The 26,069-nt window shown below is 41.4% G+C and overlaps 2 protein-coding genes across 2 annotated transcripts in view; both read right to left on the bottom strand.

Annotated features, from left to right (window-relative positions):
• Positions 1–36: 36 nt before the first annotated feature.
• LOC122119603 (vomeronasal type-2 receptor 116-like) lies at positions 37–14,324 on the bottom strand. The gene is made up of 7 exons (XM_042693613.1): positions 14,223–14,324; positions 13,921–14,087; positions 5,877–6,165; positions 4,693–5,502; positions 3,523–3,750; positions 2,409–2,533; positions 37–970 (listed from the first exon to the last, which is right to left on the bottom strand). Exons 1-7 carry the CDS (start codon positions 14,322–14,324, stop codon positions 37–39), a joined length of 2,655 nt encoding a protein of 884 aa, XP_042549547.1.
• Positions 14,325–22,261: 7,937 nt separating this feature from the next.
• Positions 22,262–26,069, bottom strand: part of LOC122119602 (vomeronasal type-2 receptor 116-like) — a 37,721-nt gene continuing 33,913 nt past the window's right edge. Inside the window, exons 9-10 of the mRNA XM_042693611.1 lie at positions 25,338–25,461; positions 22,262–23,181 (exon numbers count right to left, since the gene is read on the bottom strand). Coding sequence (XP_042549545.1) covers positions 22,262–23,181; positions 25,338–25,461 — 1,044 coding nt within the window. The remainder of the gene's footprint in view (positions 23,182–25,337; positions 25,462–26,069) is intronic.

Here is a 26,069-nt window from a genome sequence, read left to right as displayed (position 1 = left end):
AACCTCCAAGCATTCTAGACAAAATTTATGTCCATCTTAAGATTTATTTCTTTCAGTTGTTCTCTCCCTACACCTGTGCAGTGAATTTCTCTCAGGTCTTATCAAGACAATGTAACACTTGGGGGCAAAGATGCAGCTCAGGAGGCCTCCACTGGGGGCCAAGATGAAGACCTCCACGGCCACCATGACCTTCACCTTGGTGCTATGGTAGACAGGCAGGAAGGTGAGCCACATACTGCAGAACATCAGCATGCTGAAGGTCAGGAACTTGGCCTCATTGAAGGTGTCAGGCAGGTTCCTGACCAGAAAAGCCACAGTGAAGCTGGCCAGGGCCAGGGCACCCAGGTATCCCAGGACAGAAAAGAAAGCGGTGAGAGAGCTCATGTTGCACAGGATGATGATGTGGCCATGTTCAGAGTGTGCATCTATGTCCACAAAAGGAGGAGAGATTCCCAGCCAGAGACCACAGAGAGTCACTTGGATGAGAGTGCAGATGGTGATGATGAGGTTAGGAGCCCCGGACAACAGCCACAGTCTCATGCTTCTCCCTGGATCAGTGAGTGTGAAGGCCAGAAGCACAGTGATGATCTTTGCTGGGACCGTGGAGACAGCCACGGTGAAGACCACTGCGAATGTGGTGTGCTGCAGGATGCAGGTGGCTGTGTTGGGACGGCCAAGGAAGAGCAAGGAGCAGAGGAAGCAGCAGGTGAGGGAGATGAGCAGGATGTAGCTGAGTGCCCGGTTATTGGCCTTGACAATAGGGGTGTCTTGGTGCTTGATAAACCCCCCAAGAACAGCAGCTGTTAGTGCAGAGCAGCAGAGAGCCATGCAGACCAGGGACAGGCCCAAGGGGTCTTCATAAGCCAGGAAGCCCTCAGTTTTCATGAGGCAGTGGTTTCTCTGGGTGTTGGCAAATTGATGATCTGCACACCTGACACACGGCTCCATGTCTGATGAGGAGTGAGAATCACTATTAGTCTGGTTTCCATATTTCTCTTTCCTCACATCCTCCTCTACTTAAGCAGCTCATTTCCCCTGATTCACCAGTTAACCTGTATTGCTCTCAATACCAACTAGTATAACTCTCTGTATCAAAATACGTTCACCTGAATTCTCTTTCTTTCACACATTTCTTCTTCTTTCCTTCTTCCCTTTCTCTTTTTTCTGTTTATTTCGCTTCCTTCCTTCCCTCCCTCACAACCTCACATCACCCTCGTCTCTCTCTCTTTCTTTCTTTCTTTTTTCTTTCTTTTTCTGTCTGTCTGTCTGTCTGTTTGTCTTTCATCCAGTGCTTGAACTCTGCCCCTAGGAATTTTTCCAGAGTATTCATTCTCAAAACTACCCCTCTACCACTTGACTAACAGCTCAAATTCCAGCTCTTTTGGTGCTTAATTGTGGAAAAGATTTTTACTGAGTTTCCTGCTCATCATTGCAATGAAGCTCCATCCTCAAATCTCAATTGCCTGAGTCACTTGGATTACAGGTGTAATATATAATTACCTAGCCATCCTGCTGCATTCTTGACAGGCCATACCACTCTGGCTCTCTGCTACTCATTCAAGAAATAATGGAAAATATAGAATCAGCCCAAGCACTTCAATTTAAAAAGAAGTTTTAATCCTAAACTCAACCTACTACTTACCCCAAACAAACTTTCTGAGCATTTGATCTATGGGAGGAGGAGTTGGGGAGGTTGGAAGGAAGAGATGGTAAGAGAAAAACAAAGGAGGAGGCAACAATACTCAATAAGAAATGTACTCATTTCCTTACCGATGTAAATGTAACCACTCTGTACAGGATTTTAACACTAAAAATGTATTAAAGAAAGAACAATGCTCCTCCACTGATATGAGAGGATCTCAGAAAGCTCAGCTTGAGGAAGGAGAAGAGACACGAAATGGAGATGGTGAACTACTTCTGAATCAATGGTATTTGAGTAATTGCTAGTCAACCTAGTGCCAGTGTCAGATATGGAGTGATCATAACAAAAAAAACAAAACAAAAAAGCCCAAAAGCCCCTTGTATTATTAGGTGTGCTAAATAGAAAATAACATTTAATTAGGAAAGAGTGGCAATGAGCATTCACAAATGAAATTCTGTTACATCCACAATTCCATTTAGATTTGCATGTCATTTCAACCATCAACAACTAATCCTTGATATTTTCTTTTTTATATACTTTCTTTACATACAAAAACATGTGACTAAGGAGAGGGGAACAGGGTATTGTAATGGAGGGGCAGTGGGTTGTTTCTTCTAAGGAGAAGTATGGTTAACGGTAGTCATAGAACTTTGGGTGAAGGTGCATGTGTGTTCCTGCTGTTTTATTGTATATCACTCCACTGGTTTGGATGGACTGAAGGTTAAGAAGGTGAGATGGGGAATTTCTCTATAAGTCACAGACTCACCTGTCTGCATTAGAAATCTCATTCTCTGGACAAAGAATGCAGTCAAAGCAACAGGTAGCATTTCCTTCCACAGAGGCCTTCCTGTATCCAGAACCACAGTTCTCAGTGCAGACAGACTGAGGAGTCTGGGAACATTCAGATGAAGGGTAGTACTATTCATCCTTTTACCTGACATCCCAGACACTCCAGTACTTTAAGGAAAAAGATCATCAAAAACAAAATCTTTAAATACATACAACCAATGAATTGATTGAGCCTTCTTACAGTTTCATGTAACATGACCTGAAGAATATATGGAGAATCGACATCCAGCCCCTCACGCTATCAGGAAGTCATGGAGCCTTGAAGAGGTGGATGTTAATTCTAGGAAATTAGGAAATGGGAGTTAACCCTACATCCCATTCTTGTATCAGGTGATGATGTGTTTTCTCTCATAAGAAGAACATCACTAGGGGAAACTTTAAATCAACACTCTAAAGCATGGCTAAGTGTTTTGAAGGTGCTGTTGTATCCAGGGTTATTCACATCTCACTCCCTTGACTTCCCAGCTGCCATGAGGTGGGTGAACTTCACTGGCAGATGCTCCTTTCATTACAACCTGTGTCAACACGGATCCAAAAGCAACAATCTACCCAAGCATGGTCTGAAATCTCCAGGCAGAAGCAAAGCAAGCCCTTCTGCCTTCTCATTTGATTCCCTCAGGTATTTGGTCACAGTGTTGGAAAGATGATTCACAAGTGGCATTTAGCTTTTATGATATTCAATATGCAAACATAGAACAACATATTGATAATGAAATGTTCCCCTATTCCCTACATGAATCTGTTAGTAAGAAACTTCCAGAAACAGGAAGTGGTGAAATGTACACGACTGAACCATAGTTTTATTGAACAAGCTTTAAAAAAGGGTAAGCTTATTGCTTATTTATACATAGATTATGACATTATGCTTAGAAACAACCAACTCTGGGGGAGAAATAGGATGTGGTGACAGTGTCTACAAGCATTGTGATTGTAACCTGACTAAGGAAATTGTAAGCTCTTTCTACAACTACTTCCTAATAACAATCCTTTTTTTTAAAAAGGAGAGAGTAAAAAAAGTAGAAATGACCCACCTTGGTAATTCCTATGGGCCACTCTATCAGATTTTCAAACAAAATCAGTTGTTGATCATATGGCCTAGATGGAGAAAACTCGCCAACTTTCACCCTTTGTCCCAGACCTTCTGGAAAATTCCAAAAGCTCTTAATGTCATATTCTGCCTCCAATTTCCTTTCCTCATTCAAAACCACTTGGTCTCCAACAGGATTGGTAAATTGGATATTCTTCAAAAAGGGATGCAGCTAAAAGGGACACATTACAGTATGGTGAAGTGCTTCCCAGTGTTATCACAGAACCCCAGAACAATGGATTACACTTCATTCCCATCCCCTGATTCATACACACCACAGGAATCCAACCAACTGTATCAATTGCAGGCCCACAGCAGACTAAAGCGTTACCAAGTTCTAAAACCTGGGTATCCAGGATGGGATGCAGAAACTCAATTTCAAGGGAATGCAACTCCAGCTACATCTAACAAAATAATGAATTATCATATGACAGACCTCAAAGACTCTCAATTGTATTCCAATCACTTATTTTATGATTGTGATCAGAGAGTCAGTCTGAAATAAGGAGAATAATAAACTAAGTAGGATAGTAAAATATTTATGACAATTATGAAAGACTACTTTAAGCAAGACTTAGTTCATTGTGGTGTGTGTGTGTGTGTGTGTGTGTGTGTGTGTGTGTGTGTTTATCCTGTGACACAAGCTCAGGGCTTAGGCACTCAAATCGAGGTGGTTTTAATTTCTTTTCAAAGTATGCATTCTATCCATTGAGCCAAAGCTCCACTTCTGGCTTTTGATAGTTAACTATAGTCAGGAGTAAGCCACAGGTGTGAGCCACTTGTGTCCAGACAATATTAGGTTTTCAAGAATTAGTCACCTTGATCTGTTATTTTAAGAAGTTACAAGGACAATTTGGATATATTGAAAAGGGGACGGCTTTTTCCACACATAGTGTGGATGGGGACAGAAGACACAGCACTTCCTTTTCATGGATGCAGCGTTCTTCAAGAACATTGTCTTCACAGCTCTACATTCACTCATGTAGAGTATGACAGGCCCAATGTTTCTTATATTTTCCAAAATGGAGCCAGATGACCTAGTTCCATCCGCAATGAAATCTTCTATAGAAAGTCTATATGCCTAGAGTAGGTCACCCAAAACCAAAGCCATTACCTGTGAAGAGAGAAATGCCCTTGATTGACCATTGTGCCCTAGTGGCTCCTCCATGTGACAAAGAAACATCTGGTGGAGGGTGTGGGCCAAGGCATACACAGCATTATAGATGTTGTAATTCTCTTCTGACATGGTCATGTCAAAAATATGCCTCAGCAACCAATGGAGTGTGCCATTGTATGAGCAGTGCCCCAAGTCTCTGCAGTCAGACTTAATCAGTAGGCTATAAACAGACTGAATCCATGACCTAGGAAGGGAATTATTTCCTAAGTTATTTGACAAGGTACCTTTCAGAATAAAATTGGTGAACAGAGAAGTGTTTCTATGATGATGAGAGAAGGTGAGAGATGCGTGGAAGGAGTGGATCAGAAAATATCTTTTACCAATGGTGATGTCATCATAGGGTGAGTTCATGACCCACACTTTCCTTGTAATTAAAATGTGCCCAAATTTAACAATAAAGCTTAGTAGAAATTTACTGTCCCCATAAATGATAATCACATTGGTTGATGAGTCCATTAGCTGGCAATACGTGGACAGATCATCTGAGTAATCTGTAAAGGCATTGTAAGGGATCATGTTCTCAAAGGCAAAACAGACTCTACTCTTGCCCATCTCTTCTCTCAATTCTGAGAGGAACCACACACCATAGTTGTCTTCAGTGATGAACAGTCCCACCCAGGTCCAGCCGAAATGAAGCATCAAAGAGACCATGGCCAGGGCTAGATCTGAGTCTTTGGCTGCCATCTGATAGACAGTCCCAAACTTTCCATGGTCACTCAGGAGAGGATCAAAAGCCCCAAAAATGAACTACAGGGAAAAAATGAACACAACACCAGGAAGAGGATGGTAATAGGCAAGTCTCAGTCCTGATGTAAGCTAAACAAAAACTGGGAAGGATGGGAACAAAAGTTTGCTTATCCCATTTGCAAAGTCATCTCCCATGTTCCAAGCACTTTGCATACATGTATGGTTAAGGCTCAGAGCTTTGGGTCATCCTTTCCTTTCTTAAAACCTCTCCTTTTATTTAGAGCAAAGAAAATGTGTATGTTCCACCAACTTTTGGAGTCTTTTCCCTGTGAGATTATGCATTTGGAAGGGTTCATGATAATACCTCTTCAGCCTGTCCAGGACAGAGTCCATGTGGACATAGTTTCACATCTGCCCACCTCTCCCAGCCTCACCTGTGGAAGTTGGTAGAGGTCCAGCAGTGTCCCGATTGGAACAGATGTGCTTGAGGTTCCTGTGAGTCCTGCTAAAGCTTTGCTGTCTCTTCTGCAGGTGTAATTGGGGCTGTTTTTATTTTTCCCAGACAGCCAGATGAGAGGATCCTCTAACAGATCAGTACCTGAGTAATGTGCTGTATAGATCTCAAACCCCAGAGTCATGTTGGGTAGCAGATGGGGATTCTTGTTGATCTCTTCCACAGCCAGCAGCAGGGTGAGAAGCAATTGGTATTTCTTTAAGTTGATCCTGCAAAAAGGTCACAAATTTTGGGTAGGTATATGCTTATCACAAATGATTAACTGCAAATCTCATGACTTCTTTTTGAATCAAGTGCTTATCTCTACCCACAGTAGTATGTGTAGATCCTATCTTCCAACAGGATGGTATTCTAAATTGGAGTCTTAGAATTGAGAGAGCTCCTATACAGGACTTGATCAGCATACATGAAGTGACTGTTCTTCTGAGATTGTAGAGAGGAGGGGGGGATGAGCAAGGTGTCTTTTCCTCTCTTGCACATATGTCTATGTGAAAAATACTGCTGTCTGTTGGAACACAGGGGCATGCCCAGCTCACACCCCAAATCATTAAATACCTTGAATTAGCTGTGCATATGAAAAAATTCTTAAGAAATACAATTCAAATTGGGAGCAGATTGTCCACCTGAGTTCGACTAATATGAGCAGAGAGGCAGTGCCTGCTGTCTCAGGAGTAAATAGCAAACAGGCTGCCTTGTCTCTGCACTCTCTTGCCAGACTTTGCCGATGGTGCACCCTTCTGCAAAGACCTGAATCTTACCTTGTGAGGACATTAAAGAAAACAAAGCAATTCAATTCATTTCATATCGTAGAGGCACACTAAGCTGACTTAGAGAATGCCATCATTCAAGGGGATTACTCAGAAGCAGTGCAAGATGGCATCTGAGGGAGAGAGAACCTGAAGCTTGCCTCACCTAACAAAGAAGAGATGAGAGTCATGGGGTGTGGACCGGAGGGTACTTCTCTAGGGGAACAAAACAACAGATAAAGATGTGTGAGAAAAGGAAGAAAGAAGCTGCCTCCATGTTCCTCCCAGTCAACAGCATTACTACCTCATTATGGACAGAAACCCCTCAACATTGCCGGGAGGGAGAGAATTAAAGTTAAATCTCATCCCTGTATCTTGGAACGAGTGCTGGGGAAGTGGTTATAGTCTCTACTCTTGTGTCCAGACATTTAGATTGCTCCTATGGAACTGGTTTAGGACAGAGAAGGAAGACACTGCCACACCCTCCCTCCTCCAATCTTGTCAATGACAGCAGGTATGGGAAACAATCTCCTAGTGAGCAGGGCAGAGTGCTTCAGAGTTTTTTCTTAGAACCCTGTGTCAGGCATGTCATGATTGGACTAATAATCCAGAATAAACTAAAAGCACTGTTTGATGCTAGCACCCAAGCATCTGCTAGAATCTTTCAGGAGATGTTGGAAGGTCACTGAGGCAGACCCAAATGCCATTTCCATCAGTTTCCACCATGGTTGAAGTAGGCTGACACCTATCTTCTTGCTTAGCCTTGCGAAGGCACTGTTGCTATGTGACTCTGTTGACATCTGACTCAGTCCCAGTCTTGTGCACAGTGAAGAATCTCAGAGACCATTGCCCTAGAAAGATAGTGCTCAACACGGAACCAAGCAGAAACGTAGGTTGCTCTAGGAAACTAATGTGCACTGGTCTATATCAGCATTAGCTGGAGTGTGGGACACCTGACAGTTTGGCTTTCTGGATGGGAGATTGAGTCTGAGTATATAGCAGTGTTCACCAAGATGGCCCTGTGGCCTGCTTTTTTTTATTTTGTCAGTTTTAGTGCTTGAACTCTAGGCCATGGATCTGTCCCTGAATTTTTCAGTTCAAGGCTAGTGCTCTACCACTTGAGCCACAATGCCACTTTTGGCTTTCTGACGTTTAATTGGAGATAAAAGTCTCATGGATTTTCCTGCCTGGGATGGCTTTGAACACTGGTACTCAGATCTCAGCTTCCTAAGTAGCTAGGATTACAGGCATCAGCCACCGGTGCCCAGCTGTGTCTTCCATTACAAACTTTACCAAGCTGCTGTGACACAGCATGGTTCTCCATTCTACTTCCCATGGGTTGGATACAGGGAATTAAGATGGTGATCTTGTCCCATAGCTTAGTGTGGGCCATATGATAGCACTAGAACTTTGCCATCACCCCATAGCCAGGACAGCCTCTGGCAGAGCTCTATAATCATCTCAGTACCTGTGAGTCGTCTACCACCAGACAGTCTGAATTCTATTCTAGCTATCACTAATTGTGTATGGTTGTGGCCATCTTGGCCCATGAATGCACCTCTACCACATTCAACCTGAGGCAATCTTAGTGCTCACCTAGCACTGTATTGGTCTTGATTGCAGTGGACTGAGGATGCTGTACTCAGGCCGGACAGACTAAGGAAAATGAGGCCTGGTTAATGCATGCCAGGAATTCAAAAACTCAAGCTTAAAGCTTGTCCATCTACTTCCCTTTATATTAAGGGAATGAAATCATTTAGGGGAAAGTGGAGTAGAATAGATTAGTAACAAATGAGGTTTGGGAAGCTCACAGTAAATAGAGAGGTTTTCATCCATCTACATATCTTAAGATTAAGGGACCATGCAGAAAAAGCATTCGACAAGATCCAACACTCCTTTATGATAAAGGTTCTGGAAAAATTAGGAATCCGTGGAACATTCTTCAATACAATAAAGGCTGTATATGACAAACCTACAGCCAGCATTATACTTAATGGTGAAAAACTAAAGCCATATCCTCTTAACTCATGAACAAGACAAGGATGTCCACTCTTTCTTCAATCTAGTATTAGAATGCCTAGCTACAGCAATAAGACAAGATGCAAACATAATGGGGATCCAAATAGGGAAAAAAGAAGAAAAACACTCCCTCTTTGCATATGACATGGTCTTATATTTAAAGAATCCCATAGACTCCATTCCCAAATTACTCAAGCTGATTAACAACTGTGGCAATGTAGCAGGGTATAAAATTAACCCTCAAAAAATCAATGGCTTTTCTGTATGCCAATAATGAGAAAAGTGTGGCTGGAATTAGGAAAGCAACTCCATTCATAATAGCCCCACAAAAAATAAAATACCTAGGAATTAACTTAACCAAAGAAGTGAAGGACCTCTATGATGAAAATATTAAAAACTAGAAAAAGGAAATCAAAATAGAACTTAGAAAGTGGCAAAAACTCTCATGCTCCTGGATTAGAAAGATCAACATCATGAAAATGGCAATACTTCCCCAGGCTATCTACAAATTCATTGCGGTCCTATCAAAATTTCAACCTCATTTTTCAAGGAAATAGAAGAAGCAATCCAAAAATTCATATGGAACATAAAAGACTCCGAATAGTAAAAATGATCCTTAACAGAAAGAACACTGCTGGAGGAATATCAATACCAAATTTCAAACTCTACTATAAAGCCATAGTAATCAAAACAGCTTGGTACTGGCACAAGAACAGACCTCAGGTCCAATGGAATAGAACTGAAAACCCAGAAATGAACCTACAGACCTACAGCCATCTAATCTTCGATAAGGGAGATAAAAAAATAGAATGGAAGAAAGACAGCCTCTTCAGTAAATGGTGCTGGCAAAATTGTTAAAGTACTTGTAGAAAACTAAAGCTAGATCCTTGTATATCACCCTGCACCAGAATCAACTCCAAATGAATCAACGACCTCGGAGTCAAAGCAGACACTCTGAAACCATTACAAGATGGAATAGGAGAAACCCTAGGTCTCCTTGGCACATGCCAAAAATTTTTTAGTAGAGACCCAGAAACACAACAAAACAAAGAAAGGTTGGACAAATGGGATTGCATGAAATTGCAGAGCTTCTGCATGGCAAAGGACACAGCTAGAAAGATCAATAGAAAGCTCAAGGATTGGGAGAAGATCATCACTAGCCACAAAACGGACAAGGGTCTCATATCTAAAATATACCTTGAACTCAGAAAATTAAATCCCCCAACAACAAATCTTTAAAGACACAACTGCCCAGGAAACAAGTGCGCTAAATACTCAAAGAGAATCTTCTCTGAAGAGCAAAGAAGGATGGCCAATAGACACATGAACACATGCTTAACTTCTCTGGCAATAAAAGAAAAGCAAATCAAAACAACATTGAGATACCACCTCACTCCAGCTAGAATGGCTAAAATCAAGAACTCTAAAAACAACAGATGCTGGAAGGGATGTGGACAGAAGGGAACCTTACTGCATTGTTGGTGAGAGAGTAAACTTGTTCAACCACTTTGGAAAGCAGTATGGAGGTTCCTCAAATGACTCCACATAGAGCTCCCCTCTGACCCAGCAATCCCACTGTTGGGCATTTACCCAAATGCTTACAAACAAGACCGTAATAAAGCTACCAGCATGACTATGTTTATTGCAGCATTATTTACTATAGCTAAGATATGGAATCAAGCCAGATGCCCCTCAGTAGATGTATGGATCAAAAAATTGTGGTATATATACACAATGTGATTCTATGCCTCCATCAGAAAGAATGACATTGCTCCAATTTTTAGGAAGTGGAAAGGCTTAGAAAAAATTATATTAAGTGAAGTAAGCCAAGCCCAAAGAAACATAGGTCCCATGGTTTCCCTTATTTGCAATATCTAGTATATGTCTGAGTCAAGCAGAAAAGGTCAGATAAGTTGATGTTAGGGAAATGAACCCTAAGATATGGATTCAAATGTTTTTTTCTTTCATGTGATTGTTCCTAACACATTTATAAGATTATTTCTTTGTTTCTTTGTATGTCCCTCCCCCACAGTATAACTCCTTCTTTCACTTTATTTCCTATCGGTATAATTTGTGGAGGGGAAGGGGAAAAACAAATCATTTAAATAGGGATACAGTTGGATCCATTGCAACAATGAGATGTACAAGTCCTTATGTCGAAAACGGACTTTACAACCTCCGTGCGGGGGGGGGGGGGGAGAACTGGGGAGTGGGGGGAGCATAGGAAGGGATGGGAAGGGGAAACAAAGGAGGAGGCTACAATACTTGGTAAGAAATGTACTCATTATCTTGCCCATGTAGTTGTAACCCCTCTGTACAGTATTTTCACAATAAATAAAGAAAAGAAAAAAGAAAAGGCAAGAAATAACTTAAAAAAAAAGATTATGGGACCAAAGTCATTGAGCACAAAAAGAAGCTGGATAAATTATCGGAAAAATGAGTCCTAGAGAAGGCCACTTAGAAACATGTGATTTAGAAACACAGGGCTACTATCTTTACTTCAAAGATAGACGACAGGTTGCATTCCTTCCTGAGAGATGCATTTCTCATCATATGAAATAGCAGTTGTCTTGTTGTATGTACGCCTTCCTCCAAGATGCTCCCCCAAACTTTAGCAACATCCTACCCCAAATATAGACAACAGCACACCTTCCCTCAAGGATAATCATCTGGAAAGAATGCCCAAAACATACAGAAACTCAGAAAGTTTAACACCAGGAATGATTAGAACAAAAGTGAGACACATATGTTTGCATAACTTTGAAGTGAGAACTCCTACCTTTACCATATGAATACCCCTGGCAGCCCAAGAGCTGTGTGTCTCTCCTCAGTTAGAGTGTGTCTTTGCCTTTCTGCTTCCTGTTTGTCTACCTGCTTGCTTGTTTGCTTCCTTACTCAGGAAAGCTCTGCCACATTTTCTTACTGTTGTGACTTGTCTAGAATTTTTTTTTCTGTGATCAAAGTCCAGGATCCCAAGTGAAGAGTCCCTATTTTCGAGGGAAACTTCATTAACCTTCATCTGATTTGGTGACCCTGCAGATTGGTATTCCAGGTGTAATAGAGTTCTGGTGTCCACAGCTGTGACAAAGGCACACAGATCTTGCCACTGCTAGGCAGAATCCACTCACAAGGCCATTCCCTGTGGACGAGGCATATGTTCCCCCTGTGCACCCAAGAGGAGGCATACTTGGACCCACGACTCATTAAAGTTCTCTTGAAGTTTTTAGAACCACAGAGTATTTGTCACCAAAATTGCCTTTGCTTTTCTCTGGTACTGAAGTGGTTTATCACCTCACAGCTGATTTCCCTCAAGGCCTGCGCTCCCTCTAGTGGTGCCATTGTGGAAGTCACTACAGACTCAGGAACACTGAAGCCTGCCTGGAATTTCTGGAAAGACAGGCACAAAGCCAGACCACTGGTGTAATTCAGAGACATTTCAAAGGCCAGATGGTACCACATGCCAATATGAATCAAGAATGTTCCAGAACAATGAGTTCTCCTAGAATTCATTGTAATCATTTTGGGGAAATTCTCATAGAATCTCAACTCTCATGGATGTTTGCTGATGTCCTTGTGTACAATTTAACTCTCAGGCTTGACAGCTAGAATGTCAGTTATACTAAATATGAATTGGGAACTGGTGGATAAGGCCTGTAATTATAACTACTAAGGAGGCTGATATAGGAGAATTATGTTTTGTAGTTACTTTGGCCAGGAATGTCTGTGAGAGTCTTATGTGCAAGCAACTCAACAGAAACTGGTGCAGAGCTGTGGGTCAAGTGGTAGAGTGCCAGTCATGACAGAAAAAATGCTAAGGGACAGCCATCAGGACTTGGGATGACGCCTGAGTATCAGAGTATGTGTGAACATGCACACACACACACACACACACACACACACACACACACACACACACACATACACACACACACAAATCCACAGCCCAATTAGTGAATGGACAGAGAAGAGGATAGCTCTGACATCTCCCACCTCCCATGGGGTACGTTTCTAATGCTAGGTTTACACATGAGCCCCATCTTTCTCACTCAGTTCCTCAACAGGATCAGTTGCTTCAATATCCCTCACATATCTCTTATTTAATAAAGTATTCCTCTCCTAAACCAACCTCAAACAGGATGTTTCCACACAACTTGTCTGAGAAGATTCATCCATGACTTCTCTAGTTTACAGAGAATTATGTAGATCTGAAAGTAGTGAGCTCATCTGGGTCAAATGCATGAATGAAAGTGTGTATAAAATATGAAAAAGTCAGGCATCTTTGCTCACGCCTGTCATTCTAGTTACTCAGGAGGCTGAGATCTGAGGATCAGTGTCCAAAGCCATCAAAGGCATTAGAGTTCATGAGACTCTTATCTCTAATAAACCACCAAAAAATAGGAAGTGGCACAAGCACTGGAGCGCTTGTCTTAAGCTGAATAACACAGGGGCAGCATCGAAGCTCAGAGTTGAAGCCCCATTACTGCCAATAGATATGAAAAAAACATTCAAATGTAGTTTAGGAAGTTATGATTAGGGAAAAATAAATAAGCCTGGAAAGATGTTGGAGGACAAGGAATGGAAGCAGAGCTTCTGGGAATGACATGGGACACAGGCCAAGACATGGACATCAGGGCAGATGTTTACTTACATTAATTAAGGGGAAAAAATCAAACATGTCTTGAATCTCTTATTACTGATCTGACCAGCAGCTCCCCATTCCCAGAGCTTTGCTGACACAAAATAATTCCAGAAGCAGAAATTGCATGTCCACCCTAACAAAAGTTGCTATGAAGGAGGTCCAAACATTGGTCCTGTTTTGAAAAGTGTAAAGTACAGAATTGATTGAAGAGTCCTTGGACTTTGCACTATGGATGGGGACATTGCTCATTAGTGTCCGTATGGACTCTTGGTCACCCCAGTGACCTTGAGTTACAGTGATGAGTGGAGGAGACACAGTGATGGTGGGGTGGTCAGACATCGCTGGAAAGGGGAGTGGAATGGAAGACAGACAGAAAACTCTTTACCTTTGGATGAAAGAATAATATTCATCAGGAAAATCTGAAATGAAGTAGAGCTGTTGTAGTGAGGGAAATGTAGAAGATGCAGAGGACATCAGTGATTGTTTCCAAAATTCCCCCACCTCTGAATGTAACCCAAAGAGAAAATTCACAATTTAAGGAAAGCCAAGAAATCACTTACTGAATGTTCTGTTGCTGCAGGGTAGGGTCATTCAAGCTTTGAATGAACAATTCCCAAGAATAGAGGGGGTAAAATCCAACAATGACCACATGTCCCCTGCTGCATACCACAGATTTCTCTGTGCAAATCCGTCTGCTGTCTTCAGAGGAACTGATCAGGTGTGGATGCTGGAGAAGCAGTGTTAGAGTCACAGGGAACATTGCTGCCGCTTTGACCTGGAGCTGTGATTCTGGATGCAGACTCTGATTTCTGTGTCAAACAGGTGTCTAAATGGATCTTCAGTTTTTGTGGCTTCTTATTACCTGGATGGCCTCCTCTGTCCTAGAGGAATACAGAGCCCATTCTGCCCTCTGGCTCTGCATCTGGGGTCTGGCTTCAAGGTCAAAACAGTAGTTAGAAAACATGTGTACAATCTTCCTCTCCACTTCCTCAGGACTGTGATTTCATCCAAGACTGTAGATAATGATACTCCAGGAATGGATTCCTTTCTTGTTGATTGTTCACAAATTTGTTTGAAAGCAAAAAGTTGAACAGAAAAAGCACAACCAATCAAGGGTCACTAGGGATGAGGGGAATGGATGACACCAGAAGATGCCATGTGAAGGTCAAATGGTCATAGAATGCCATGGCCAGAAAAGGCCCAATAAGAGTTATTGGAGCACCGTCAAACATAAGGATGGGCAGCCTCACAATCCAGGGCCAAGTGAGCCACAGAAGTTTGCTGAAATGAACCATTCAAGTTTCCATTCCAGCTGCACATGCATTAGTATCCAGAAGTGGTCAAGGTATTTATTTACTGCTGCTGGTGTTACCAACATTCTCCCTGAATTCAACTATTACAGATCAATACTTCAAGGTCAATGCACATATCCAATTGGATATTAGCACTCTGAAACTTAAACTTCTTCAGTGCTTGCATGTCGTTGACCATCAGACTGCACCTATCAATATATTGTGGTGGTCCACTGTTAGACACAGAGATGTTCTATGATCTGTGACTTTCTGGGAACATAGCAGGCTTGCCCACTGAGGATCCTGGTAGCTGTGGGTGTATGGATGGGTCTTGCTCTGCTGTGTCCCCCTCATGTCCAGAGTGCTTTGGTAATTCTTGTTACCACTTGTACAACTGTGTGGTGCCAGCTCTGTCCATGTCTCCCTACCCGTCTTCTCTATTAGTTTCTCATAATAGAAGTGAAATCAAGGTCACAACATAGGATCCTGCTCTGCCCAGAGTTCACCATGGTGGCTGGTCTGGTGAACTGGGTGCATATATTTATGAGGAAGGGCTTGGCAAATGTAAGTTGGAAAGGTAAAGATGCAAATGCTATTTGATATTGGTAGCCAGCAAGACCTTGCAAGAGCATCAGTGCTGGGGCCTAGCCTGACTTGGGTTCTGAGGTAGAAATCTTTGTTGCTTCTATACCCAGGATTATCGGTATGAGCCACCTGTGGCTGGCTCAGAAGAGAAACATTTATCCTGTTTTCTTCATCTATTACTCTATTTCTGTTAAATCTGCCCAAGAGAACAGGCCCTCCCCACTTCCTCTTCACCTGTCTGAAACCAGTAATCAGCTGTCAGTCACCTGACTGTGATTCAGTAGTGGACCCCACACTCTCTGGTCACTCCTTCATCCACAGATGTCACTTCCTGAACCACCCTGGTCACGCCTCCATAGGACAGTGAGAAGTTCCACAGACTCTGTGGTCATTTCCACATCCGCTGTGGTCCTGGCTCAGCACAAGTCCCCTTCTCTTTCTTTCTCTTTTTCCTTTTCCTCTGTCTTTTCCATGCTCTTCCCTCTCCTGCATGTATGCAGTTTGCCTTTTCTGGAAACAATAGCAAGCAAGAAAAAAAAAAAAAACATTGAATCCTTATCTTTGGGTTAATTTCACCTAACATCAACCTGTCTGACAGTTTCTGTTTGTCTCAGACATGTACTAGTTATTGCAAAGAAGGGAAACTTTGGGACCTATATCTCTTTGGGCCTGACTTACTTCACTTAATATAATTTTTCCAAGTCTTTCCATTTCCTAACAAAGGGGGCAATGCCATTCTTTCTGTTGGAAGAATAGAATTCCATTGTGTATGTATACCACAGTTTCTTGATCCATTCATCTACGGAGGGGCATCTGGGCTGGCTCCATATCTTAGCTATGGTAAAAATACTGCAATAATCATTGTTGTGTTGGGAGCTTTAGTATGGACTTGTTTGTGATCAGTTGGGTAAATGCCCAAAACTGGGATTGCTGAGTCATAGAGGAGCTCTATATGGAGTCTTATGAGGAACCTCCATACTACTTTCTAAAGTGCTTGAACAAGTTTACATTCCCACCAACAATGCAGTAAACTGCCCTTCTGTCCACATCCCCTCCAGCATCTGTTGTTATTAGAGTTCTTGATTATAGTCATTCTAACTGGGGTGAGGTGGTTTCTCAATGTTGTTTTGAATTGCATTTCTTTTATGGCTAGGGAGGCTGAACATGTATTCATGTGTCTATTAGCCATCCTTCTTTCCTCTTCAGAGAAGTTTCTCTGTAAGTCTTTAGACCAGTTGTTTATTAAGCAGTTGTTTCTGTGAGGGTTTGTTGTTGGGGGATTTAATCTTTTGAGTTCCAAGTACATTTTAGATATGAGACCCTTGTCCGATGTGTGGCTAGTTATGATCTTCTCCCAATCCTTGGGCTTTCTATTGATCTTTCTAGCTATGTCCTTTGCCATACAGAAGCTCTGCAATTTCATGCAATCCCATTTGTCCAACCTTTCTTTGATTTGTTGTGTTTCTGGGTCTCTATTAAAAAAATTTTGGCCAGTACCAAGGAGACCTAGTGTTTCTCCTATTCCATCCTGTAATGTTTACAGAATGTCTGCTTTGACTCCAAGGTCTTTGATCCATTTGGAGTTGATTCTGGTGCAGGGTGATATATAAGGATCTAGCTTTAGTTTTCTACAAGTAGTTAACCAATTTTACCAGCACCATTTACTGAAGAGGCTGTCTTTCCTCCACTCTATTTTTTTAGCTCCCTTATCAAAGATTTGATGGATATACGCCTGTAGGTTCATTTCTGGGTTTTCATTTCTATTCCATTGGTCTTGAGGTCTGTTATTGTGCCAGTACCAAGCTGTTTTGATTACTATGGCTTTATAGTAGAGTTTGAAATTTGGTGTTGATATTCCTCCAGCACTGTTCTTACTGTTGAGGATTGTTTTTTGCTATTTGGGGTCTTTTATTGTTCTGTATGAATGTTTGGATTGCCTCTTCTATTTCCTTGAAGAATGAGGTTGGAATATTTATAGGTATTGCATTGAATTTGTAGATAGCCTTAGGAAGTACTGCCATTTTCACTATGTTGATCCTTCCAATCCAGGAGCATGAGAGTTTTTGCCACTTTCTAAGTTCTGTTTTGATTTCCGTTTTCAGGTTTTTCAAATTTTTCATCATAAAGGTCCTTCACTTCTTTGGTTAAGTTAATTCCTAGGTATTTTATTTTTTGTGTGGCTATTTAACTAATGGAGTAGCTTTCCTGATTTCAGCTACGCTTTTCCCATTGTTGGAATACAGAGAATCCATTGCTTTTTTGAGGGCTAATTTTATACCCTTCTACTTTGCCAAAGTTTTGAATCAGCTTGAGTAATTTGGGAGTGGAGTCCGGGGTTCTTTAAATACAAAATCATGTCATCTGCAAAGAGGGAGAGTTTTACTTCATCTTTCCCTATTTGGATTCCTTTTATGTTTGCATCTTGTCTTATTGCTCTACGTAGGCATTCTAATACTAAATTTAAGAGAAGTGGAGAGAGTAGCCATCCTTTTCTCACTCCTGAGCTAAGAGGAAATGGCTTTAGTTCTCCACCATTAACTATAATGCTGGCTGTAGGTTTGTCATATACAGACTTTACTGTATTGTGGAAGACTGTTCCCTGGATTCCTAATTTTTCAGAATCGTCATCATAAAGGAGTGTTGGATCTTCTCAAATGCCTTTTCTGCACCTATTGAGATAACCATGTGGTTCTTATCCTTGCTCTTGTTGATGTGATGAATTATATTAACCAGCTTTGTATCCCTGAATGAATCCTGTATGATCGTGCTGTATGATTTTTTGGATGAATTGTTGAAGTCTATTGGTCAAATTTTTTTGAATGTGTTCGGTAGTCAACTTTCTCTTTAAATTTCATTGAAGAGTTGGAGGTGTATTGGTGTGAACTCTGCTTTGAAGGCCTTGTAGAATTCCTCTCTAAATCCATCTGGTCCTTTTCTTTTCTTATTAGGAGGTCTCTTATTGCTGTTTCTATTTCAATGCTTGATATGGGCCTGTTAAGATGGTTTAATTCGTTTTGGTTTAGTTTCGGCATGTCGATATTTGCAAGGAAAAGGACCATTTCTGCTAAGTTCTCAAACTTATTAGCATAAAGTTTTGAGAAGTATTCCATTATAACGTTCTGAATCTTGTTTTTTTTTTTTTCTGTGGTGGTTTCCATTCTCATCCCTGAGTTTATTTATTTGGGTGTGTTCTCTTCTTTTTCTGATAAGATTTGCTAACAGAGGGTTGATTCTTTCTATGGTGTTTTTATTCTTATTCGTTGAATTCTGATTTAATTTTAATTATTTCTTTCTGTCTACTGGATTGGGGTTTATCTTGCTGCTCTTTTACAAGGAGGTTTAGATGTGTCATTAAATTGTTGGTTTGGCGCCTCTGGGGGAAGATGGGGCTCAGGGTCCTGCTCTAGAAGGTGAAGTATACTCTTAGCATGCCCTGGGGCATGGGGCAGTGAGCATCATAGGAAGGAGACTTGGCCCTTGAGCATGAGGGACTGCATGTGGTTCTGGAATACCGCAGGGCCTTGCCCGTGTCTGGGCGCAGATTCAGCAACAACAACACGGGGCAGATCCTGAGCAGCAGGCCCAGGGGGCACAGGTGTGATCCATAGTCTATTCCTGCTATTCTGGCCCCCTCTCTGGGTTGAGGTGTCTCACCTGCCACGCGTGGGCTTTTTTCTTTTGTTCTCCTGCTCTCACAGTTTGGGATGATTTTCATTTAATGATTGTGTAGCTTTAATATATTGGCTATTCTGTCTGTCTGTCTGTCTTTCTTCACCCTTTCTTTTCTCCGTGTTTCTGTTGAGCCTTTGCCATCATTGGCACTGCTCACTGTGGCATCCATAGACCCTAGTGAGAAATGAAACCACTTGCTTTTTCTTTAAAAAATTTAAATACAGGATTGACGTTTATTGGAGTTGGATGGCAAAAGTAAAGGGAATTAAATATGAATTTATGTTTTCAATATGAAAAACGTCTCTGTGTGTGTGTGTGTGTGTGTGTGTTTCTGTGTGTGTGTGTGTGTGTGTTTGTGTGTGTGTATCAGCCCTGGAAGTCAGGGCCCCAAGCTCCTTCTCTTGGCTTTGTAATACACATGTGGCATTTTAGCATTTGACAAATACCTCCTGTCCTATATTTTTACTTGCAAGTTAGAGGTGAAGTCTCATAGATGTTTCTGTACAGGCTAATTTTGAACTGTAATCCTCAGATCCAAGCCTTTTAAGAGATCCACTGGTGTCTGGCTCGCAAAAAATTACGTGTCTAATATAGAAATTCAAAATGAATTTAATAATAGATTTCCACAAGAATGTGAAAATTTAATACACATTACCTAAGGTTTTAGTCCATATTTTAAGAGTAACACATTTTCTTTTTTGAGATTATGTAATTACATAAATTTCACACTATTGTGGCATAATGATACTTAGCTAAAGTCACTAACACATTTTAACCTTCCCAATGCATCTTGTCATCGTCTTGATCTACAAAGCTTATGAATTCTACAGACTTTAACAATAAATCTGTTTCTTCCAAATTGGGTGATATGTACATTTCTTTCCTTTTGCTCAGTATCAGCTGTTTCCTTTTTCTCTCTCATTCCCTCCCTCCCATAATCTGTTGAGTTGCTTAGTTCACTTTCATCAATGACCAGTGCCGCTGATGGGCCCTCTGCTGTATTTTTTTCACCCATTTTCCTCCACTTCTTTGCCCCCCTCCTGGCTTCCCTCAGATGTGCATGCCTATTCAGCTTATATGCGGTCAAGAACGCAGAGTGATTTAGAAATTATATGAAAAGTAAGAACAGGTCCTTTATTTCTTGGGTCTTGTTTACTTGTCTACTTTGTTTACTTGTTTATGATTATGACATGTAATTTAGTCCAATCAAATAGAGATTGAACATCACTGGATCTTAAAAAATAAGCAGAAAATGAAGCAATGGAAGAAAGGACACACTACCTTTTACCAGCATATCTAACGATATCTCCTCCAAAACTCGAGTGTGGCTATTCGTCTCTTTTCTCTTCTTCCATTTCTGTTTGGAAGTCCTTAGTCATTTGGTCCAATAAGATGCAGAAGTTGGCTAACTGTGAGCTCTGAAGATTGATTTTCCTAAGGTTAATGATGAGTCCATCCTTTCCCACCTTCACTTGAGCATCTCCTGGACAGCTGCAGTCCTCTGGAACAGAGGCTGGCACTAGCCCGCTCCTGGTCTGTCAGTCCTGAGGATGGAGGCTGAGCTTCTTTCCCTATGCACTAGGCTTGAAGAGATCCTTGGTTCTTTACTCCTTGGTTGTGTCTAAAGACAGAAGCATCTCTACCCAGTAAGTACTGATGTATTTGATACATGAAGAGTCTTGGAAATACCACCACTTCCTCAAAAATATCAACATAATGGTTTTGGGTAGCCAGATTGTAGGACAGCGCAGTAATATTTATTTCACCACTTGTGTGAATGCTTCAGTTCCCTATGTTTTATACTTTCTTATAGTTATGCTTTGTTACCAGAATGGGTAACCAAAATTTTTTTTTCGTTCTACCCATACAGTACTGGCTCTGATACTGTTAAGTTCTTTCCCAAACTACAATACCTGTATTATTCTAAACTCTTTCTGAGTACTGCAGAGGGACTATCACAATCATATTGAAGGTCTGGACCTCAGTTATCAAAACAGCATCAATGGCAGGGTGCTGGTGCCTCATGCCTGTGATCCTAGTTACTCAGGATGCTGAGATCTGAGGATTGCAGTTCACAGCCATCCCAAGCAGGGAATTCCTTGAAACTCTTTTCTCCAATGGACCAACTGAAAACCAGAAGTGGCAATCATTAAATGAGCACCTATACAGAACAGTGAACACTCTTTTCTTTGAGTCATTGTAAGTGGGATAATCTGTTTGGCTTCCAGAGATTTCTGTCTCTGTGCAGATGCTTTTCTGTTTTCCATCCGTGGCCCAGCAGAATTAGAGACAGCACTGTGTGTATCTTTGTCATTCATGTCTGGGTGACATCACTCCACTGAGCCACAGCTATAGCATTGAATGACGTCAAGATCTCTGGACTCAAAGACATGTGCTTGTTTATCCATTGGACTCCTCCTGGCTATACAATGTGGTGGTGGCCTGACAATACTCTTCCTTCAAGCTCCTCAAAATTTTGATTTCTTAGGGACTCTTCTGAATCATTCTTGTTCTCATAGAATTGTAAAGATCATTGAGAGTTTTGAAGTCTGAGCCTATCTGATGTTTTTGTCCTCTCTTGGGGAGTTTTTTCTCTTCTTATAAAGGATTCCATTTCTCCATCCATTACTATTGAGGATTCTTAGGGACTGGGATGACAAGGCTCTGCTTGGCCAATTGTATACTCTGTATTTTTGGATTTCAATAAGAAATAATGACCAATAAGCAAACTATTGCTGCAGCTACTCATTTGGACAACTGTAGTTATTTTGGTGCACTCACATTTCTTCCCCCAAAAATACATTCATAGATTCCTGTTAGAAACTGCAACAGATTAACATCCTGCTCTAAAATTCTTAAAGAAAGAAGAGAGAGAATGAGAGATTTTCCAGTAAAACACACTCAGTTATATAGCAAAATAGAAAATATGTGAATAGAAATATGCAGCTAGGTCAGAGAATGGACTTGAGTTACCATAATGAAAGCATGGAAATGTTCAACAACGTAACTTCCTATACTAGTAGCTTAGCAATACAGTGATATTGAAGCTGTGATATAGGATAGCTAGGAAGAATAATTGAGACAGGAAAGAGAAAGGAAAAAGCACAGTAGATAATGTACTCATTAGGAAGTATGATAGTATAAAGGACAGATTACACTGGAGGAATCACAAAATATCCAAGTTAGAATGCAAATGTAGGAGGTCTTGTTGGGAATGTGCTATGTCTCTAACATAACCAGAGAAATGAATAAGAGTAACTTGTTTGTTCAAAGAAGTCCTCACATTAAACTAAGATGTAATACAGATTGCTCTCAGAGCCTCTAAACATTCTAGGCAACATCTATGTTTATCTTAATGTTTGTTTCTTCCAGAACGTGATCTCTCCCTGAACCTGGAGAAAGAATTTCTCTCAGGTCTTATGAGGATGATGTAGCACTTGGGGGCAAAGATGCAGCCTAGGAGACCTGCACTGGAGGCCAAAATGGAGAAGACCTCTACGGCCACCATGGCCTTCCCCTTGGTGCTGTGGTAGACAGGCAGGAAGGTAAGCCACACACTGCAGAACACCAGCATGCTGAAGGTCAGGAACTTGGCCTCATTGAAGGTGTCAGGCAGGTTTCTGGCCAGAAAAGCCACAGTGAAGCTGGCCAGGGCCAGAGAGCCAAGGTATCCCAGGACACAGTAGAACGCAGTGAGGGAGCCCATGTTGCACAGGATGATGATGTAGCCATGTTCAGATTGTGCATCTTTGTCCACAAAGGGAGGAGAGATTCGCAGCCAGAGGCCACAGAGGGTCACCTGGATGAGAGTGCAGATGGGGATGAGGAGGTTAGGAACCCAGAAGAGCAGCCTCTGCCTCGTGCTTCTCCCTGGAGCAGTGAGCGTGAAGGCCAGAACCACAGTGATGGTCTTGGCCAGGACTGTTGAGACAGCCACAGTGAAGACCACTGCGAATGTGGTGTGCTGCAGGATGCAGGCAGTTGTGTGAGGACGGCCAAGGAAGAGTAAGGTGCAGAGGAAGCTACAGATGAGGGAGATGAGCAGGATGTAGCTGAGAGCCCAGTTATTGGCCTTGACAATAGGCGTGTCTTGGTGCTTGATAAACACCCCAATAACAGCAGCTGTGAGTGCAGAGCAGCAGAGAGCTGTGCAAGCCAGAGCCATACCCAAGGGGTCTTCATAAGCCAGGAAGCCCTCAGTTTTCATCAGGCAGTGATTTCTCTGGATGTTGGCAAACTGATGATCTGCACACCTGACACACTGCTCCATGTCTGGTGAGGTGTGAGAATCACTATTAGTTTGTGGTCAGTGTTTGTCTTTCCTCTCAACCCCCTTGATTCAACTAGCTAGCTCATTTTCCCTGATTCACCAGTTGACCTGTATTGAGTTCAGTATCAATAGAGTAACTCTCTATATCAAAATGCTTTCACATCAAATCTCTTTCTCACATTTCTTCTTCTTTCCCTCCTCTTTCTGTTTTTGTTTTTCTTTCTTTTCTTTTCCTTCCTTCCTTCCTTCCTTCCTTCCTTCCTTCCTTCCTTCCTTCCTTCCTTCCTTTCTTTCTTTCTTTCTTTCTTTCTTTCTTTCTTTCTTTCTTTCTTTCTTTCTTTCTTTCTTTCTCTCTCTCTTTTTTTCTTTCTTTCTCTCCTTCCTTCCTTCCTTCCTTCCTTCCCTCCTTCCTTTCCTCTCTCCCTCCCTCCCTCCCTCCATCCCTTCTTCACTTCTTCCTTCTCTAGCTCCTTCCTTCCTTACATCTGTCTTTCTTTCCTCCAGTGCTTGAACTCTGGCCATGCGACATTTTCCAGAGTATTCATGCTCAAAACTACCACTCTACCACTTGAGCCACAGCTCCAATTACAGGTTTTTGGGTGCTTAATGGTGAGAAAGAATCTTACTGAGTTTCCTGTACATCATTACATCGAAGCTCCATCCTCAAATCTCAACTGCCTGAATCGATTGGATTACAGGTGTAATATATAATTACCAGCATTATGTGCTGCATTCTTGACAGGTCATACCACTCTGGCTCTCTGCTACTCATTCAAGACATAATGGAAAATAGAGAATCAGCCCAACCACTTCACTTTGTACAAGAGGGCCTAATCCAAACCTCAATCTCCTCATTACACCAAACACAGAGCATTTGATCTGTGTCAAGAACAGTACTCCTCCACTGATATGATATGGTCTGGGAAAGATCAGCTGGAGGAGGCAGAAGAGAAATGAAATGGAGATGATAAACTATTTCTGAATCTTTTATATTTGAAGAATTGCTAGTCATCCTAGTGCCAGTGTCAGACATGGAGTGACCATAACATAGCCCATTGTATTATTAGTGCATGCTAAATAGAAAATAAAATTTAATTAGAAATGAGCAGCAATAGGCACTCAGAAAAGAAACTCTGTGTTAGACCCACAATTCCATGATGATTTGCATATCATTTCAAAGATCAACAGCTGGTCCTTGATATTTTCTTTTTTTCAGTGTTTAGCTCTTATTTTCTCCATTTCTCCCTTGTTTATTAAATATATGTTTTATTGTTAAGATACTGTACAAAGTGGTTACGGTTACATGAGTAAGGTAATGAGTACTTCTCCTATCGAGCATTGTTCCCCCTTTTTTTAAAAATGTTTTTTATTGTAAAAATACTGTACAGAGTAGTTACAGTTACATGAGTAAGGTAAAGTGTACATTTCTTATCTAGCATTGTTGCCTCCTCCTTTGTTTTTTCTTTATCATCCCTTCCTTGTCCACCTCCCCAAGAACTCCTCTGACAATGCCAAAGTGGTAAAGTTCTTTTTCAATATAGTGTCTTGTACATCTCCTGGTTAAAATTGGTCAACCTGTATCCCTATTTAAGCAGTTTGTTTTTTCCTTGCCCTTCCCAAATTAGGAAAATGTATATACAAGATGCAGGGCACCAGAATCCAATACATTGAAAACAGGGGTTATGCCATGGGGGTGGAACATACCAAAGAAACAAAAAAATCACATGGTCATTATAAATACCTTAAAAAAGAAAGAAAAAACCACTTGTGTTCCTATCTTGGTGTTCATTTCGCTTAACATCAACTTATATGGTCATAAGTACATAGCTTTCAACCTTTTCTGCTTCCCCTAGACATATAGTAGTTGTTACAAATAATGGAAACCATGGGTTCTTTAAATACAAAAAATGCAATTGAGGAGAGGGGAATATGGGTATTCTCAAGATGAAGCCTGTAATAGATTAGAAAATACAATCAGAGATGTAATGAAGGTGCAGTGGGTGTTTCTTCTAAGGGAAGTATGGTTAACGGTAGCCCTGGAACTCTGCATGAAGGTGCATGTGTGTTCCTGCCATGTTACTGTAGATCATTCCACTGGCTTGCATGGACTGAAGATTAGGAAGGACAGATGGGGAATTTCTCTAACTAACAGACTCACCTGTCACATTAGAAATCTCATTCTCTGGGCAAGGAGTGCAATCAAAGCAACAGGTAGCATTTCCCTCCAGAGAGGCCTTCCTGAATCCAGGACCACAGCTCTCACTGCACACAGACTGAGGAGTCTGAGAATATTCAGATGAAAGTTAGTGACCATTTATCCTTTTACCTGACATCTGAGACACTCCAGTGATTTAGGGGAAATGATCCTCAAAACACATAATATTTATATGCATACAGAAATTGAATTTACTGAATCTTCTTACAGTTTCATCTGACATGAGCTGAAGAACATGTGGGGCCTGAACACCCAGCACTCATACTATCGGGAAGTCATGGAGCCTTGAAGTGTTGGATGTTAATTCTAGGAAATTAGGAAATGGAAGTTAATCCTGCATCCTATTCTTGAATTCAGGTGATCTGTTTACAGATGAATAAGAGCATGAGAAGAAAATCACTCAGGGAAATTTCAAACCCACGCTCTAAAGCATGGCTAATTGCTTTGGAGGTGTGCTGTACCCAGGGCCATTCACATCTCTCTTGGCTTCCTAGCTGTCAGAAAGTGGGTGAATTTCTCTGGCAGATGCTCTTTTCATTACATCCTGTCTCACTAGACTAAGAAGCAACAATCTATCCAACCATGGTCTGAAATCTCCAGGCAGAAGCAAAGCAAGCCCTTCTGCCTTCTCATTTGATTCCCTCAGATATTTTGTCACAGTGCTGGAATGATGAT

Source organism: Dipodomys spectabilis, unplaced genomic scaffold (assembly GCF_019054845.1).
Source record: "Dipodomys spectabilis isolate Male_0828 unplaced genomic scaffold, ASM1905484v1 ptg000173l, whole genome shotgun sequence".
NCBI lineage: Eukaryota > Metazoa > Chordata > Mammalia > Rodentia > Heteromyidae > Dipodomys > Dipodomys spectabilis.
This window is presented reverse-complemented; position numbering and strand designations above follow the sequence as displayed.

Excerpts from the sequence above, each read along its gene's own strand:
- LOC122119603 (XM_042693613.1), bottom strand. The coding sequence starts at position 14,324 with ATGTTTTCTAACTACTGTTTTGACCTTGAAGCCAGACCCCAGATGCAG. Across the intron at positions 14,088-14,222 it reads GGACAGAGGAGGCCATCCAG|CATCCACACCTGATCAGTTC; the intron begins GTAATAAGAAGC and ends CTGCTTCTCCAG. Across the intron at positions 3,751-4,692 it reads GGGCATTTCTCTCTTCACAG|CTGCATCCCTTTTTGAAGAA; the intron begins GTAATGGCTTTG and ends TGTCCCTTTTAG.